Below are 20,203 nucleotides of genomic sequence, written 5' to 3' on the forward strand. Positions count from 1 at the left end.
ACACTTCTACCTTAACCTCCTTGCTCCTACTTCTCTACAAGCCACCTCACAAATATTTGAGGGTCTAAGAGGTTAGTTAAAATTCTTTGTTGTAGCTCTGTAGGATTTCTTATTTTTGAGATTTCTAGACATAAAAACAAATTTCCTGTGGTAGATGGAGTTTCTGTGGAGAGCCATAGTCAGTTTTGATAGGTGCTGTATGTGGAGGAGAACAATCCCAACGATATGTCTGGGTTATATCGTAGTGGTTTACAGGGGTTCAAGGGCCATTGTCTTTGATTCCTTTTGTAGGTATTAGCAGCCGATAGTCTGGATAATAGCCTTTTATAAAATGTGTTAGGATTCTAGGCATACTAATGGTGTACATGCTTTCATTAATAGAATAAATGAGTGGAGGTTGGTTGTTTCCTCATTCCTGTAGTAAAAGAAGTTCAGTGGTATCGAAACTGTGCTTTTTTGCAGGTTGGGTTGACAACTATTTTTTTTTTTTTGCTACTGTTATCCATACACTAGTGGATTTTGTTGTTGTTGTTGTTGGCTGAAGACCAAAAATTTTCCACTTAATTTTGCTCATACTCAAATTAGAAAATGCATTGTTTGTAATAGCAAAAATAACTTTTATGCCCAGTAATGTGAAATTGGTTAAATCAGTTATAGTATGTCCATGCAGCTATGTGGTAGTTAACTAAGGTAGGTTTATATTTTCTGGTTAGAAAGTATTTCTAAGACATATTATTAAATCAAAACAGCTCACTGTAAAGTATTTATAATATCCCATTTTTAAAAAAAGCAACTATATTTATTTTGTAAACATAAATGGGATACACTGTAAAGAAACCTAAACTGTTTAATAATGCAGAAATTGGGTATGGGAAGTACCGGGAGGAGTAAACTTATACTTCCATTCTGTACGTATTTTATATTTTTTATATTTTTAGCATTTTTAAATACCAAGAATATTAATGTATTACTTTGTACTTACAAGAATATCAATTGCAATTTAACTGTGTAAACATTACAAAGAAGTGGATATAATCTAATCAGCACAAATGATATAATTTCTTCTAATAGCTGATATGCATTCAAGATGGTTACCTTTCCCTGCTGACAGAAACTGGTGAAGTTCGTGAGGATCTTAAACTGCCGGAAGGTGAACTAGGCAAAGAAATAGAAGGAAAATACAATGCAGGTGAAGATGTACAGGTAAAGACTTAGAGAAGGATTGTTTTTGAAAACCATTTTGTAAAAACTTCAGCCTCAACTAGTTAACATAAAATACTACATATGGAATGTGGTTTAAAAATACTGCTAAAATGTTGAAAATGATCTCTCAGGCAGGTTTTCCATAAAACCCTTAGAGACTCATTACCAAAGAAAGTATCAAAGTTTGTTTTTGCTACATCAACATTACTCTCAAACCCAAATTTGTTCTGAAGCTCTGCGACTGACCCTTTTTTTTTCTTTTTTTTGAGATGGAGTCTCCCTCTGTCACCCAGGCTGGAGTGCAGTGCCATGATCTCGGCTCACTGCAACCTCCGCATCCTGAGTTCAAGTGAGTCTCCCCTCAGCTTCCTGAGTAGCTGGGATTACAGGCGCACGCCACCACATCTGGCTAATTTTTGTATTTTTAGTAGAGATTGGGTTTCAACATGTTGGCCAAGCTGGTCTCAAACTCCTGACCTCAGGTGATCTGCCCACCTTGGCCTCCCAGAAGTGCTAGGATTACAGGCCTGAACAAGGCGCCCGGCCCTGAGCTATTCTTGCAGGTAAGAAATTATGCTAGTGGAGTGTTAAAAAGTGAAGGAGATTTACTGTCTTTGTTAAAACTTTCAGAAATGTAACGTGTAATAAGTGTTCAAACATTTATAGTTATTTTTCCTTTTTCCTGGAAGTTGTCTTACAAACCACTATTTGAGAAATTCCGCTTTAGAAAACTGTAAAGAAAGTAGCTTGTTTTGGAATACCCCTTTCAGAAGTCCCTATGTACAAAATATCCACAAATATACAATATATAATGAACTAATTCTATCTTCTATGTGTATTGTCTCCTGAATAACCTTTTGCCTGTTTTTTTCCTTCTAGGTGTCTGTCATGTGTGCAATGAGTGAAGAATATGCCGTAGCCATAAAACCCTGCAAATAAATGGAAACATCAGGCATGAACACTGTTTAGGTCTGAATCAACTGCAGATCTAATTTGGTTCTAAGTTGTCACCAAAGCTATAGCCTTCATAAGCAACCTCATTTCTTTTTTTAATTGTTTTCAGATTGTGCTGGGTTAGTTTTGCAAGCAATTGATAATTTTTTAAAATTATCAATATGTATAATTTTTTTTTAACTTTGTAGGTATGTTTCCTATAATATTCCTGTGGTTTTCAGTATGTCAGTTCAAGAAACAAACAAGATAGCTTCGGCAGATGTGATGTCTGAGCAAATCATTCCTGTGTTTTAGTTAAATGATAAACCAGGGTTTTAAATCAAACAATGTAGCATAAAGTGGTATTGAAGTACCACATTTAAGTTGAACTACTCTGCATTAATTACAGATTTAATATTAAATGAACTGATTATATACTGGAATTGTTGCAGTTTCAGCCTGTGTAAGGCAAACACAAATCCTTAAACAAAAATCATGTTATCAAAAAGTGGCAGTTATTTTGGCGGCCACATGCAACCACGTAATTACTTTGGTCATACTATTTATCAAATTGTTAGCAAACTTGATGTAACCTTAGATGGTGGTTTTAGTCCCTTCTTATGGTTGGCAGAAGGGCACTGAACTGTTGGGTGAAAGTTAGCAAGTAAGATTATAAGGAAGACACAAAAGACAGTGGCAAAGAGGGTTCATTAAATCTATACATTTTTATGTGAGGACTTTGTAAGTCAGCATAAAAATGAAAAGTTGCTTTTCAGTTGTTTTTGCTTTTAACTTTGCCCCCAACATATAAAGGGAGTGATCTGCTTTACAGGATACTATGCAATGCTTGTTTTCCAACCATGTTGAATAAATACTACTATTTATCAGTAAATACTCCTTTCCAACTTTTGTTTTCTTTTCTTTTCTTTTTTTTTGAAACTGAGTCTTACTCTGTCAGCCAGGCTGTAGTGCAGTGGTACCATCTCGGCTCACTGCAACCTCTGCCTCCCGGATTCCAGCAATTCTCCTGCCTCAGCCTCCCAAGTAGCTGGGACTACAGGTGTGCACTACCACACCCAGCTAATTTTTTTTGTATTTTTTTTTAGGAGAAACGGGGTTTCACCATGTTGTCTAGGCTGGTCTTGAACTCCTGACCTCAGGTGATCCTTCTGCCTCAGCCTCCCAAAGTGCTGGGATTACAAGCATGAGCCACCACACCTGGCCCGTTTCCAACCATTTTTAAGTAGATTTTTTGACATTAATGTATTTATTAAACAAAAACTGAGAATTCCTTAAATTGATTTGGAATTTTTGTTAATTTTATGTCCTTTTTGTTCTAAAGTGAATTGAAAGTGAATCATGGAAGCAACATTACTTTATATGAATATTATTATTTAACTTATTTTAAGTATATGCATTTTTTTCTGATTGTTGTGTGACTTAGTTGCTGGTGTGAAATATAACTAATAAATAATTCTATAAACTGAATTATTTTAAAAGGTATTTTAGGTGACACCACTGCATTTCTATTTAATCTTTTGAGTCATATGTATATTATTTCCAGAATTTTAGACATTATCACAGGGTTTGTGAGGACCTTTGACTCAGTAACAATCATCCTATTGGAGCAAAACATAGAACAAAATCACTATCTCAGAAATACCTTAATTCTCCAAGACTGGCTCTTAGACTTCTCCCATCATGCCTTGACCTCTAAAAAGCGCTTTGTTCTTATCTTCTGAAGGAAAGTATATCATATATGATGATGTAACTGATCTAATCAGTGACTGGTAATAGCATTAGTAACAGAAGATCCCAAATTTTAGTTGCTTAATTTGTACATACTTTTAAATCTTGTCTTAGCCTCAGCAAACCCATTTGGGGAAGAAGCAAGATACTTTAAGAGAAATGCAAAGAGGAAATTTCTAAAACACAAGAAACAGTGAGGTTGTAGTTAGTCGTTTTTAGTATAACATTTTAGCATTTGCCCATCTAAAGCACAATTAAAATTAGGCTACATTCTTTCCAGTATTCTATTTAAGTACCTACTACATACTGCTCTAGTTTCTTAGTACTCTGCAATGTGTATCTTAATTCCTACTGGTTGGCACTGTAACTCATAGGAATTCCAGAAAATTATTAATCTGTGCTGCTTGCAGGTCATTCCTATGGCCCCTCTTAACCATGCTGGTGTTATGATTTAGTATTAACTCGCGATTAGCATGCCCCTGTTCTTCCTAACGTGTAAAATTTCACATATATTTTCAATTGTGTACAAATTAAGGGTGTACAAATTATAATAATGCATCTCTATCTTCATACTTTGGCAAAAGCTGTTTATGCATAAATATTTTCATTTTAAGTAATATATGAAGTATAAATACTCTTGATATATAAGTATAGATTTTAAAGATATGGGACTTTATTTTCACATAAGTCAATAGATATCTCTCTAGAACAAAATGTTGCATTTAGTAAAGCTTTATAAATTATATTAAAAGGAAGTAGGGAACATGTATTTTTTAATATAGAACAGAAGTGACTTCATTCTTTTTAGACATCAGCAGTGTTAAAGTTGATTCCTAATATTTGTTGTACTCTTTTGTAGCAAATGTTAAAAATCATGAGTTACCATGTATAGAATGTGGACTGTCATTTTGATAGATTGTACAGTGATAAGCCATTTTTATCTGTATACATTTCACCAATTTATTAACAGGTTGAATATTTCTTTCTTTTTAGAACATTTTATTTATACTGTGAAGACTTTGTTATACCTTATTTGTTACAACATAGATCATATCATTGCTACTTTGACTTAGCATTTGCATCATAAACATAATTATGATGTTTTTTTCATGCTCCCTTCCAGGGGCTGTCAGTCACTTGAAGAAATTGTTGCTAACCAAGCTCTTGACTCTGTTTCCCTTAATGATACAAGTCTCTGTACCAGCGCTTTCTATTAATTACCAAAACTCTCCTGCAGTCAGAGCATGATATCTATAATAGGAGACACTGCAATAAAATGATTAGGCTGTAAAATTTGGAGACACAATTTTTCATTACAACACAATTTGCATGTGTACATGTACGCACATAGCTTTGTATGTTAGTTCTTTTTTCCAAACTCCCAACTCTTAAAAGTATTGTCTGGTGGTGCCTCAACTGTTGGTAACTTTTTTTTTTTTTTTAATTTACAACTTTTCCAGAACTTGTTTTTGTACTTTAAGGTTTCTGAATTCAATTATTTCTAGTTGAGCTGTAATATGAATGCATTGTTCTCAGGACTGTTTGTGCTAAAAGCTGAAGCTTCATTATTTTAAAGCCAATTGCCTGAAAATATATTACAGAATTTTCCCAAATTGTAATACCGTGATACATGCATATAAAAAAATCCTTAATGTCAACACACTTAAACTACATGCTAAATAGTCAAGAAAAAAATGGAAACAGTGGCATCCACACCAGAATCTTGCCATATTTTTTCATTTTAGAATAGAATTTGGCAGTCTCATCTTAGAATTCTATCCTTAGATTATATCCGAAAGCATTCCTTTGGCATGGACTCCAAAGATAGTTTTGGAGCCAGGCATTGATGTAGAGGTTCACCAAACATATTTAGGGATAATAGATAAATTCATAATGCTCTTTTGGATACATTGAAATGTTTACATACTGAATTCTATAATATGAACTAGGAACACATTTACTATGAGAAAATATGGCTCTTAAGCAGTGTAAGAGTGAAACTATAAGCATATTTCCATGAACAGTATATTGTACTGATCAGCAGTTCTCATTTTAATGTCACTTAGGCATAGTATTTCACAGTTGTCAAGCCTTTTTTCTGCTAACATTCAGACAAGTAACAGGCAACAAAGATTTAAGAAAAATTTATAGCGGCAAACCTTAAAAATTGAGACAATTCAATCTATTTAATCTATTAAATTTTTTCTCTGAATTGGGTATATGGCATCATTATTTGATTTTAGCAGGGAACATTTGGATTTAGCTTATGAAACACAGATGTTCTATGGGAACATGGCTTGAAGCCAATATGTAATTTAATGTTTTTCCATTAAACAAACATCTGAACACCAACTTAGCTACCAAGTGAGGTCAAGTGCCTGAAAAGTACTGTATACATCTAATAAGCATGTTTTCTTTCCGTAAAAGATGCATCTTATAGAATGCATACCAGGCTTTCACCTGCTAAAAACATACTTGTTGCCAGAATTTGCTATCTACCACTATTCCCCTCCTTAGAACAGGTAGAATCCTATTGTACAAAACGAAAAAGACAGGTTACTGTATTTATATGAAGTCCCTAAAACTATTTCTTGGTATTGGTAGACTTAAGTTTATCTCAGATCAAGATTGCACTTTTTCAAAAACTCTGGACTATTTTCAGCAATGACCGAACAGCTTGTCACCCATCATAGCTGTGATCTTTTTTGAGGAGTTATTTATTGTGGTTAATATCTACTATAAATAAGCACTCTTGTGCTTGTTACAAAGCATAATGCAAATTACTAGTTCTATACTAGTATAATGAAAATGACTAGTTCTATACTATTATGTACTTTGTCCTCCTCCCCAAAAAGGAAACAGTTTAGCCTTGTCTAAATCCAGTGGCACTTTTTTAGTACTACATTTTTTTCCTTAGATACAGGAGAACTATTGCTTTTACCTGCAGAGACTCAAATGTTTTCACTAAAACTTTAAAATTCTAAGATATGTAGTATGGGTATTACTAATTGTGCATTTTACATTTCAAAAATAGTCAAAATTCAGATGTTAAGTCTTTGACTTAAAAAACCTTAAAATGTAGATAATACCCTAACAATAATAACTTTGTTATATTATTAAAATATATTTGTCTGTTAACTTCATCAGTTGTATTAAATAAAAATAAAGTTAACTTAACAGCTTGCCCTATTCTTGTATATCTACATCTTTAAAACAATTTCATACCCGAAAATTGTATGACTGAAGTGTATGCCACTTTAAAAAAAAAATCTAACTTGTTTTTATTGAGTACTTTTATATTCCCTAGCATTATGGCTGGGACTATTAATTTCTTTTTTTTTTTTTTTTTTTTTTTGATGGAGTCTCGCTCTGTCGCCCAGGCTGGAGTGCAGTGGCCGGATCTCAGCTCACTGCAAGCTCCGCCTCCCGGGTTTACGCCATTCTCCTGCCTCAGCCTCCCGAGTAGCTGGGACTACAGGCGCCCGCCACCTCGCCCGGCTAATTTTTTGTATTTTTTAGTAGAGACGGGGTTTCACCGGGTTAGCCAGGATGGTCTCGATCTCCTGACCTCGTGATCCGCCCGTCTCGGCCTCCCAAAGTGCTGGGATTACAGGCTTGAGCCACCGCGCCCGGCGGGACTATTAATCTCTAAATATTAGTTTGAGGTTTAGGTACAGTTTTATTTTTAAATGTTTAATGTTTTTTAAACTATATAAAATAGTCACTTGGTTCAAAATTCAGCAGGTAGAAAAGACTAAAGACATTTTCCCTCTTCATCCCCTTCCTATGTGGCCTTCCAGAGATATTTAATTAAGAGAGGGCAATGCTACTTCCCTCACCCCTGATTTCCCAGGGTCTGAGGTGTTTCTTTCCTACAAGCTGGAGTTGCTGTTCCCTTTCCACAACATGAGTGGTGCGATAATTCCCTGAAGCAAACGCTTCATCCTTTTGCCAATCCTCACTGTGTCTAATCCACACCAACTGGACATGTTCATTTCTAGGTGGCTCAGTGGTTTCTTCCTTATACACTGTACCATTCTAGAACATCCCTCTTGCTCCCTGACATGTGAGCCATGCCAGAGATACCATGGCAGTTGTCACCTTGTATCTATGATCATTACAAATACCCATAATCTACTAGATCCACAATGCAAAGTGGGGCAGTAAAAGAAGTACCAGTTAAGGTCTTCTAGCCTCTATCCCCACTCCTTTTTGCCACTGGCAAATTCGGTAGCCCAGTTACCCAGAGGGAGGCATAGGAGGGAAAACGAAGACTGAAAAGGGCTAATTATGAGTTGTGTCTCTTACAATTTACCTGCATCTTATCCTTCCCCCACCCCCCCATCATTAAATCATTAAACATTCTATCCAAATAGAATGGCCTTCTATGGAACTGCATATTTGGAAACCATACTGCTTGTCTAAATTATTCACTCCACTGGGAACTTATAATATCTGTTTCCCACAATACTTGTAGTCATATCAGTTACAACCACTGGGTGTGTATTGGTTCAAAAGGACCTACCTACAAGGTTATATCAATCCATTGTCCAATTTGAGAAGTTTGGTTTTTTTTTTTTTTCTGAATCCAGTTAAAATAATTTTTGGCTACACCCAGGGACACTTCCCAGGACCACAGGGACTTGTAGTCTAGTGCCCAAGAAAGCCAAAAAGGCCCAGCAGATCCCCAACAGGTTCCGATGGAGAAGTTCATCGACTAACACTCATAGTGTGTCTGCATTTTTCCTTCATAATTATGCGAGTTTCATTTAATGTGGCTGTCACTGTAGCTCATTTTAATTGCTATACAATCAATGAGGTAAATCTTTTGCACATATATCAAATATTACCATCCTGATGTTAGAGATTTTCTTTCCAAGGCAAATAGAACTTTCACACAAAAAAAGGACATTTAGTGCATAAAGAAAACAGCAGTAGCTTCTACAAAGCAGAAATACTAAAAACACTGTGTTACCAGTCCTAAGTGGAATTAAAACTAGAAAATCAAAAGGTCTTTCTAACTAGAAATTTAAAACCTATTATGCAATGTACAATGAAAAAGGAAATACAAAAATTAAGGAATTCCTGAAAGATAATGAAAATACTATATATCAGAATCTATGTAAAAGTATTATCAGAGGAAAATTCATTGCCCTACCATCTATATAAATAAAAATGACAGAATGAACATAAGTAAATAGTAAATCAAACAGCTAGAAAAATAAACCAAAAGGAAGCACACAGGAGGAAGTAACAATAACAAAAGCAGAAATTAATGAGATGAATAAGAAAAATAGCAAATTAAATAGATTAAAATTCTAGTTAATGGAAAAATTAACAAAATAGATCGATCATTAGCTATTTAATAAACATGAAGAAAGCACAAATGCAAAAATGGGAAATGACAAGAAGGAATCACTGATAATGTAGAGGAAATAAAAATAAAACAAAACTGCAAATCTATGCACATAAATTTGAAAACTTAGATGATACAGTTTCTTAGGAAAATATGGTTATTAAAATTGACCTCAGTAAAGACAGAAAGCTTAAACTGTAATTTTAATAGAACTACAGAAAGTTGTCAAGAAACTGTCCCACAAAGAAACCAAGCTGGGGTTGCTGTTCCCACAAAGAAACCAACCAAACAAAACGGGGTCCAAATGGTTTCACAGGAGAATTTTACCAAACTTTTAGAGACCATATGGTCCTAACGTTATGTACAATGTTTCAGAATAGGGAAGATAATCTAAATTCTTTTTACGAAGCAAGTATAACTTTGATCCTAAACCTGTTAAAAATAACAAAAAATATATTGAAGCAAAAATCCTAATATAATACTAGTTTTTAGACTCAAACACCACATGAAGAAAGTAATACACCAGTGTCTATCAGAAATGTAAGAATGTTCAATATTAGAAAATCTATTAATATAGCTCACTATCATAGGACATATATTAATATATTGGGAAATCTTTTCATAGCATTTACTATATTAATAGGTATAAAGGGAAAAAAGAAGGCTGGGCATGGTGGCTCACGCCTGTAATCCCAAACGGATGGATGGCTTGAGCCCAGGATTTGAGACCAACTTGGGAGAAACATAGCGAAACCCCGTCTCTACAAAAAAATACAATTAGCCAGGTGTGGTGGAGCGCACCAGTAGTCTCAGCTACTTAGGAGGCTGAGGTCGGATGATCACTGGAGCCCAGGGGGTGGAGGCGACAGTGAGCTGTGACTGTGCCTGCACTCCACCCTGGGTGACAAAGCAAGATCTGTTTCAAATAAACAAATTAAAAAATTGAAAAAACATGATTTTCTGCATAAATACTGAAAAAAAATTTAGGTAAAACAAGATCCATTCTTAAAAAATCTCTTTAGAAAATAGACATGTATGAATACTTATTTGATGTAAATGTATTTATGTTTATATATGTTAACATGGTACACCTAACAGCTATGTATGTGTATACATATGTATAAACGTGCATATATATGTGTGTGTGTCTTTGCATAAAATTCCAAAAGCTAGCCTTTTCCTTGGTGGAGAAATGCTGAAGGCAGTCTCACTAAGGTCAAGAACTAGACAAGAATGCTCAATTTCTTGACCCCTATTGTTTTGGAAGTATTAGCCAGTACAAGTGGACAACAGAAAATAGACGTATTAAAATTTTAAGAATAAAAGAAAAAATAAGATTTTTCTGTTTTCAGATGATCTGATAGTATATCTGGAAAATGCCAGATAATCAATGATAAAGCTAACTCAAACAATAAAGTTGTCCATCAAGATAGCAGGAAATAAAATTAACATGCAAAAATAAATAGTTTTATATATACAAATAATAACCAGTTAGAAGACATAATGAAAGGAAAATGTTCAAAGCCTATACAAAGAAAGCTATAAATCACTCCCAAAAGACAGTGTTGACCTGAACAAATTCCATATTATTGGTTGATAGCTAGTTAGTAAGATGATAGTTCTACCTAATTTAATTTACAATTTTAACACAGTCTTAATAAAAATACCAAGTTTTTTTAATGAAGTTAAACAAGTTGTTAATAAAGTTCATACAGAAATATGAACGTGCAAGAATCACTAGGAAAATATTGAAAAGACAGAGCTGAGTGGGGACTAGCATTACCAGAAATTAAAACATATTACAAAGCCTCTATATCAAAACAGTGAGGTACTGGCAAGTGAAAAGATAGGTCAATGGAATAGAATAGAAAATCCAGAGTCTAAAATGCATTTCTCCAGAGAGCATTTGCCCTTGCTTCTGTCTGGTGTTAATAATACAAGCACACTTTAAATTACATACTCAGTTTGGAGCTTTTTCATGCTATCTGGGCAGAGCTAATTCAAGCTCCAAACATGTAGGATCATGGCTTGTCATTTCTGCTCCCTAAAAATTATTTTACTTTTCCACCAGCTCAAGCATACATTAAAAAATTATTTATGAAACTATATTTTAGGCCAGGCACAATGGCTCACACCTGTAATCCCAGCACTTTGGGAGGCCAAGGTGGGCGGGTCAGTTGAGGCCAAGAGTTCAAGACCAGCCTGGTCAACATGGCGAAATCCCTACTAAAAATAGAAAAATTAGCCGTGCATGGTGGTAAGCGCCTGTAATCCCAGCTACGTGGGAGGCTGAAGCAGGAGAATTGCTTGAACCCGGGAGACAGAGGTTGCAGTGAGCTGAGATTGCGCCACTGCACTCCAGCTTAGGCAATAGAGCAAGACTATGTCTCTAAAAAATAAATAAATGCATACATAAAAATAAAACTATATTTTAGCCATTCATAAGGTTGTTACATATGGAGGAGTTTTTCTGTATTTTTTTGCTTACTGATCCATTTACTAAGGCTTCAGCATCATATAGATCCAATGACGGAAGCTTATATTAAATACATATCTATCATCTATTACAATATCTTATATTGAAAGAGCTGGAAAGGCACACTCCCTTTCATTGTTCTAAAGTGTCTTGGCTCTTTTCAGACATTTATTGAGTCGTAATTTAGAATTAGCTGTCAACACAAGCCATAAATAACGAAATCATGTACTTTGCAGCAACATGGCTGCAGCTGGAGGCCATTATCCTAGGCGAATTAATGCAGGAACAGAAAACCAAATATTGTACTTCTCACTTATAAGTGGGAACTAAATATTGGATACTTATGGACATCATGGAATGTTCTCAACACACAAAAAAATGAAAAATGTTAGAGGTGTTTAATATCCAAATTACTGTGATTTGATCATTACATATTGTATCCATGTATTAAAATATCACATTATCCCATGCAATATTATATATAGAAATATATACAATGATGATGTATCAGTAAATTTTTACAAAATAGACACTGGGACTACTAGAAGTGGGTAAGGGTTGAAAATCTAACTACTGGGTACTATTTTCACTACCTGGGTGAAGGGATCAATCGCACCACAAACCCCACCGTCACTATATATACTCACGTAACAAAACTGCACATGTACCCTGTGAATCTAAAATAAATGTTAAAATCGTTTTTTTAATTAGCTGTCAAATTAAAAAAAAATAACTATGGAGTATTGACTAGCATTGTGTGACTATATACATGCCCACATGCGCAGTTTGGGAAGAACTGAATTATTTACAACTTTTAGTCTTCCCATCTGAATATTATTTTTTATTATATAATATAAATGTATTATTATTTTTTATTATATAATATAAATGTATTATTATTTTTTATTATATAATATAAATGTATTATTATTTAATACATTTCTCGTTAATATTCTTAAGTTTTGGTGGTTTTTTTTGTTCTAATTGACATATTTTTCCCCCATTACAGTTTCTAATTAGTTATTTGGTGATTACTTGTTATTGTGAAACAGGTATGTTTTCATATCCTCTTTGTACAAATGGCTTAATAGTGCTTAAGGAGTTTATTGTCAAGGCATGGAAGACTGCTAAAGACAAGCAAAATAAGAATCATTTCTGCCCCTCAGCTTAGGCAGCCTTTGAGGAGGAAATGCCAATGGCTCCCTTCTATCCCTTTAATGTTTGGAAAAAGAAATGTAATTATTGTGGCTCTTAAGGCAGACAACTAAAAAATCTTGTTGAAATGGATTTCTTCTAGGAATTCAGGGCCTCTCTTCAGACTCCACAAGTCATATGCTCTATTAAAGCATAGTTTCCACGATAACTACTTGCTGGCATAAAGGCCATGAACAGTTCTTACTTTCTGGGGTCATTCTTCAAATTAACAACAAAGTCCACCCCATCCATACCCCTACCCCTAGGTATGATAATTTCATCTCCGCGAAAACCTATTACCTTCTAATCTGATGTCAATTTACAATCCTTCAAAGCTCAAAAGCTACTTTTTCCTTTTGTCAGCAAGACACTTCCACCTTCGTATGTCTTGTACATATTGATAGGTCACAGCAAACATTCATTGAATTTTAACTGGGGAGCATTTTGGATGGAAATCAAGAGACCTGGCATTAACTCTAAAACCCATGATAAATTATACAAACGAATGAACAAGAAGCAAGCACTACGTGTTTTTCTCTTTAAGACAGAGTCTACTCTGTCACGCAGGCTGGAGTGCAGTGGCAGATCTCGACTCTTTGCAACTTTCTCCTCCCAAGTTTAGCAATGTTCCTGCCTCAGCCTCCCAAGTGGCTGGGAATACAGAAGCGCACCACCACCCGGGCTAATTTTTTTAAAATTGTTTGTCGAGACGGATTCTCCATATGCCTATGCTGCCAAGGGTGGTCTCGAACTCCTGGGCTCAAGAGATCCTCCGGCTTCGGCCTCCCAAAGTGCTGTGATTACAGGTGTGGGCCACCACGCCCATATATATACATAAATGCTTTTTTTCCGAGGACCTGGTCCCCGAAGCACCGATTTCCCTCAACAGTCATTTAGAAAATGAGGCTCACAGACAAAACACAAACAAATAACTTTTTGGCTGGAGGATTATAACTGCAATAAAAGAGGAGATCCCAAAGCAACCCGAGACACTGTCTTGCCCTGATTGGAAAGGGGATTCCGGTGATTAGTGAAAGATGACCCCTGCATCCCTCGCGTGCGTCCGTATCCGGGAGCAGCCACTAGGTAACTGTAGGGGCCACTGCGATCAATCAGCTTGTACAGCCAGGAGCGGAAACCCGAGAGTCAGTTCCACCACTGCCACCCGCGTGCGCCCGCGGAAAGCCGATTCCCTACTGGCGTCGGGCCGCGCACTGGTTTCCTAGGTTACCGGCCTCCGCGCTCCTCCTGCTTTCTTTTCTTGGAGGCGATAATCTGACGCTCTCAGCGCGTGACGGAGCACGCTTTGGTATAAATACAGACGCTCGGTTGCAGCTTCCTCTCTGCTCGCGCGGCCGACTCGCAAGATGGCGCCGGTGAGTGAGCGATGTCTTGGTGGAGTGTTGTGCGGCAATTTAATGATTTTTGCTTTAACGAATTTTGCATCTGTCGAGTGGGGACGTCTCAGTCGAGATAAAGGGAGGGGAATAGTGGAGGCTGGGTCAGAAACACAACCAAAACGCGAGGATCCTGAATTGTTTTTCGAGACTTCTGGCATCTGCCATGCGGTCTAGTGGAGTTGGAGCTGGGCCCGGAATTGGTTTAGAATGGGTGGTTTTGGACACGCGGGAAAGAGGGAGGCACAGCTGTAAATTGGCCACTGGTACTGCAATCTGAGCCATTTATTTACTGTCTTGCGCCTGATAATGCTTTTGCCACTCTGGACTGGGTAGGGGAAAGGTGAGTAATCGGGCCGGTCTGACGACCTGTGCCAGGCCAGAGGGAACTCCGAGGCGCTCAGCTCCCGCGATGGCCGACATCACAGAAGTTTCTGAGAACTTTCAGTTGGGGAAGAAGCTTCTCTCTGAAGTAATTTTTAGAAAAGTAAGAGCCTAGATTCCAGCAATGTGAAATGAACATGCTTCAGATATTGTACTTAAGTCGTTAGTAAGGGAACCAGTAAGATGTTAAAATGTTCCTAAGAATATCTGAAAAGATAGGTATATATGTGTAATTTACAGAAAAAGTTAGGAAAAAATTGCTGGGCTAGCTACAAAGCTGGGTAATGCCCAGCATGGCCATAAACCCTACAGGGTTATCTGTTCCATTAGACAGAAATTGTTTGTGTCTCCCAAATTAACTTCCGCGCCAACTGAGTGATTTTATTTTGGTACATATTACCGTGCTACCTGAGAAAGCAAACTAAGGTGTGATGCTTGGTAGCCTTTTGGGTGGATCGAAATTGGAGGTTATCATCTGATAAATACTGATTTGTTTATATTACAGTGAATGTACCTGGTTACTGGCTACAGCAGCATTTTGCTTATGTAGCCATATTATATGGTCTTGGTATAAAAGGTTTGGATATGGAAAATTTAAGTTCCACGGTGTTGGCTTTTCTTTTTTGTTGAGACCAGAGTCTGTCCACCAGGTCGGAGTACAGTGGCATGATCAGGCTCACTGCAACCTCCGTTTCCTGGGTTCAAGCAATCCTCCTGACTTAGCCTTCTGAATAGCTAGGATTACAAGCATGCATCACCACACCTGGCTAATTTTTGTGTTTTTACTAGAGATGGGGTTTCACCATGTTGGCCAGGCTGATCTCAAACTCCTAACCTCAAGTGATCCTCCTGCCTCAGCCTCCCAGAGTGCTGGGGCCGCGCCTGGCCTTTATTTGGTTGTTTTAAAAAATTTTTTTTCTTTCTTTCTTTTTTTTTTTTTTTTTTACCGAAGTCCTCTTCCCTTGCCTATAACAATGTAAGAATTGAATTTCCTAGACATAGATGGATGGAATCCTAGCTCTGGCACTTAACTGTGCTTGGGCTAGGAGGTTTACTAACCTGTTTCCATCTGCAGTGGGGTGGCAGTAAAGCATCATAGTTTAAAATTGAACATCGGTGGTATGGAAAACAACGAAAGTCCATAACCTTTTGACAACTTGAACATATTAGGACTTGGTTAGAGGTTCACATCAATCCCGGGGTGGGTGGGGCTTTTTAATTTTTATTTTTGTTACATTTCTGTATATGTAACCTCACAGCACATTGTACAGATTGCATTGGTACAAACTTTAAAATTGTTTGTACCAACTGAATAAATTGTTTTATATAGCTACATAATTATTTCACATTTATGTAGCAGAAAGACAAGAAGCCCAAAAGGTCAACCTGGAAGTTTAATTTGGACCTCACTCATCCAGTAGAAGATGGAATTTTTGATTCTGGAAATTTTGTAAGTATCATTCTACTCGGCTCATTTTTATAATCTGAGTTATTTATAGTGGTTTAAATATATAATATTTGATAATAACCTAAGCTGTATTCCTAGGGTACCTTCCCTAGTGAATATCTAGGGTTCTCTTCCCTAGTTGTGCATTTTTTCTGTTTTAAAATAGGAACAATTTCTACGGGAGAAGGTTAAAGTCAATGGCAAAACTGGAAATCTCGGGAATGTTGTTCACATTGAACGCTTCAAGAATAAAATCACAGTTGTTTCTGAGAAACAGTTCTCTAAAAGGTTGGTACCTTTGCAAATTTTAATAAAATTATAGTAGTTTTTGGAATATTTCATAGAATATGTAATTATTACATGTATTCTGTTTATATGCAAGAATAAATAAGAACTTACTAAAGGCCTACATAAATGGGAAATTCAGTAAATGAGTGCCAATTGCTGATTCTAGTTGTAAGTGTAATTTATTGCTAGAATATAGGGCAGTTGTGTCCACGGTCCCGGTCCCGTAAATTACAGGCCCTGTAAATCCAAGTTGTATAAAACCTTTAATGCTGAGTACTTTAGTATTTGAGTGTGTTGCAAGAAACATGTCTAATGTGTACATAGGATTGTCTCAACTTAATGATACAAACCTTTTCTTAAAATTTTTTAAGGTTTTAGTTATTTATTCAGGAGAGGTAGCTGATCAGAAGCAAAGTCTTAACATCTTGCTGCCAGTTTTTATTTGTTCAATTTATTCACCATGTATTAAATACTACATGGGCAGCACAGGATTGGGTAACCCAACAGTGAACCAAGCAGGCAGTTTAACCACCACCAAGAAACTTCTAGTGGAGAAGGGAGAGAGTGAAATGGAATTAATCAAGCAGTGATAAGTGCTGTAAGGGCATAAAGCTAGTTGCAGAGTTTTTGGGTAAGTTGATAAGTTGTTCAGGAAATGAAATGCAGAAGTGAGCCTTGCAATTGGGGGATAATTGTTACAGGCAGGATGAACCAGAAGCCTGGTAGATTAAACTAATAGTAACAAAGCCAGTGTGTCTGGGGTGTAGTGTTTTGGGAGGAATGCATGAGGTGGGAGGGCGTCAGGGGAGCAGATCTTGAAAGCCATGGGATGTGTAAGGGGAAGCAATTGTTTATTGTGGCTGAAAAAGACTAGGGTGATACATCTGGTGGAAACTGAAGATGTAAGAGCTGATTTCAGTAAGAAACGATGATGGCTTGGACTAAAGTGGTTGCAGTACATGTTAACTGAGATTATAATCACTAAGGATTCAGAGATAAAAATGTAGTAGCTGTCCTCAAGGATCTTACAGATAATCAGATAATTACTGTGAAGTACAACTCTGATTACATTACATGTAGAGAGGGCCTAAGAATTTTCAGAGAAGTTGAGACTTAATGAGCATAGTAAGAATTTAACCCTATTAATAGGTTCCCTCTTGAGCCAGGGTGGGATTGGGAGTTAGGGGGCTTAATAGTGGTGAAGGGGGTGTTAACGTTTTCACATATATATATACACACACATAATATATTTGAAGAGTAAAATCATACTGCTTAAATAATTTGGCTGTGGCAGTATGACAAGAGGATGCTACCCTAACAGTCTTGCACAATGCATAGTGTGAAAGGAAGGATGAAATATTTTGGAGGAAGCTAGGTACAGAAAAAATGAAAATGATGTATATTTTTCATACAATAAACCTTTACATAGTAGGAATTGTATTTCTTAATGAAATTTATGTTTTTATTTTAAAGGTATTTGAAATACCTTACCAAGAAATACCTTAAGAAAAACAATCTTCGTGATTGGCTTCGAGTGGTTGCATCTGACAAGGAGACCTATGAACTTCGTTACTTCCAGATTAGTCAAGACGAAGATGAATCAGAGTCGGAGGACTAGGCAAAGGCTCCCCTTGCAGGGCTTTGCTATCAGTGAATAAAAAATATTATACTCTTAAACTTTTATCTCATTCTTTTATTTGAGTATGCTGTTTACATGATTTTGATTTCCCTCTGATAATTTCTGTGAACAGTATTTAAATAGCTTATAGCTAGTAGAATTTTTTTCCCAGGATTTCCAAAATCTTTTATGTACTCAGGTAAAAGTGGTGTTATATAGGACATATTTTTTTTAGACAGTCTCGTTGTGTCTCACAGGCTGGAGTGCAATGACTCAGCTTCCCAAATAGCTGGAATTACAGGTGTGTACCACCATGCCCAACTAATTTTTTGTACTTTTAGTAGAGTTTGGCCATGTTGGCCAGCCTGGTTTTGAACTCCTGACCTCAAGTGATCTATCCACCTGGGCTTCCCAAAGTGCTGGGATTGTAGCTGTGAGCCTCCATGCCTGGCCAGGAAATCTTACTGTAGTACAATTTTTTTATATAGCTGTATAAAATGTATATGATTGTCTTGACAGTCTCAAATATCATTTTTAATAGTTTGTAATCTCAAGTACTTAGAGCAGTTCTTTCATATAAGTTGCTCTGTGTTACTCTTCTGCTTCGGAATTTGCTCTTCTAGTTAGCCCAAAGACTCTATGGGTGTGAGTCTTGCTGTAAACCAATGTTTAACTGCTTATTAGAAAGCCCTCACTGCCCACCTTGTAGGAAGCAGAAACTCAAAACCAAATCTCAACTCAGCTACTGAATCTACTGTGGTCCTTGTCTGAAAAATTAATTCGCTTGGTTGGAATCTTGTTTCAGACCATCTTCATCTCTTTCTCAAAAGCCCCTACCCCTACACTGGAATGTTGGTTGTCTATTAAAACTTAAAAGTGGATGGACTCTTTCTCCCGAATAAAGCGACCTTTGAAAGCTCTAATCGAAATGGTTTGGCAGAATCCATACTGCAGGAGATTGGGGAAGACGAGAATGATGTGCCTTTTTGTACTACTGAGCCTGATGCTGCCACTGCTTCAGGTACTTAGATGAGTCCTGATGCTAATACAATTGTATTGCCAAACGTATCTTGACAGTTACAACCTAATCTATGCATTAATTGGTTTGGGGATTGCTTGAAATGATAGTTTAATTGTTTTAATGCATTTTCCTAAAAATTTAAGTGCTCCCATCATCTTTGTGCAATACCTCAGTGCAGCAACTCCTTGATTCTTGAATGACTCAACTTCCTAACTTGGCTCTGCCCCATTTTTTCTATTTGTCATGTTTTTCACAAATAGTTAACCAGGTACCTACTACTGTGCACCGCTGCAGAACATTGAGGATGTATGTGATGGTGAGTAAAAACACTCAGCCTACTCTGTTGTGTTAGTATAATGAGGGAAACTGATCAAATCACATGCGAACAAATTTGCTGCTACCAAAAGGAGGGCTTAATAAAAGGAATTTCATCTGGGAAGTCAAAGTTTGTGAGCACTTTGTAAAACAGGAAAGGTAGACAGTATCTGGGAAGGGGAAAGTAGGGTGTTCCAGACAGAGGGGGGAGCACTTCTGAAGTTTTCAGGGCATTGGGAGTCTGGTTGGCCAGAGTACATTCTGGACTAAATGTGATCATGAGGATAATCTGGAAAAGTAGAAGCTAGCCAATGCAGGACTGAAGTCCGTGTTTTCATCTTGAGGGCAATGGGAGTAATGAAAGTAATGTGACCTGATGAGATAAGCATTTTGGAAAATATCAGACTGTATTGTGGAGAATGGACTTTTTGTTGTTTTGTTTTGTTTTTTGAGAGGGAGTCTCGCTTTGTTGCCCAGGCAGGAGTGCAGTGGCATGACCATGGCTCACTGCAACCTCCACCTCCCAGGCTCAAGTGATTCTCCCGCCTCAGCCTTCCGAGTAGCTGGGATTACAGGCACCTACCACTACACCTGGCTAATTTTTGTATTTTTTTAGTAGAGATGGGGTTTCACCATGTTGGCTAGGCTGGTCTTGAAATCCTGACCTCTGGCCGGGCGCGGTGGCTCAAGCCTGTAATCCCAGCACTTTGGGAGGCCGAGACGGGCGGATCACGAAGTCAGGAGATCGAGACCATCCTGGCTAACATGGTGAAACCCCGTCTCTACTAAAAAATACAAAAAAACTAGCCAGGCGAGGTGGCG

The 20,203-nt window shown here is 37.0% G+C and overlaps 2 protein-coding genes across 2 annotated transcripts in view; both read left to right on the top strand.

Annotated features, from left to right (window-relative positions):
• EIF5A2 (eukaryotic translation initiation factor 5A2) overlaps window positions 1-5,178 on the top strand; it is an 18,463-nt gene extending 13,285 nt beyond the window's left edge. The window contains exons 4-5 of the mRNA XM_011948990.1: window positions 1,072-1,203; window positions 2,083-5,178. Of these exons, the coding sequence (XP_011804380.1) occupies window positions 1,072-1,203; window positions 2,083-2,142 (192 nt within the window). The 3' untranslated portion in view covers window positions 2,143-5,178. The remainder of the gene's footprint in view (window positions 1-1,071; window positions 1,204-2,082) is intronic.
• Window positions 5,179-13,963: 8,785 nt separating this feature from the next.
• Window positions 13,964-20,203, top strand: part of RPL22L1 (ribosomal protein L22-like 1) — a 7,044-nt gene continuing 804 nt past the window's right edge. The window contains exons 1-4 of the mRNA XM_011948991.1: window positions 13,964-14,287; window positions 16,050-16,142; window positions 16,306-16,427; window positions 17,901-18,093. Coding sequence (XP_011804381.1) covers window positions 14,279-14,287; window positions 16,050-16,142; window positions 16,306-16,427; window positions 17,901-18,045 — 369 coding nt within the window. The 5' untranslated portion in view covers window positions 13,964-14,278 and the 3' untranslated portion in view covers window positions 18,046-18,093. The remainder of the gene's footprint in view (window positions 14,288-16,049; window positions 16,143-16,305; window positions 16,428-17,900; window positions 18,094-20,203) is intronic.

This window comes from Colobus angolensis, unplaced genomic scaffold (genome assembly GCF_000951035.1).
Source record: "Colobus angolensis palliatus isolate OR3802 unplaced genomic scaffold, Cang.pa_1.0 Scaffold289, whole genome shotgun sequence".
NCBI lineage: Eukaryota > Metazoa > Chordata > Mammalia > Primates > Cercopithecidae > Colobus > Colobus angolensis.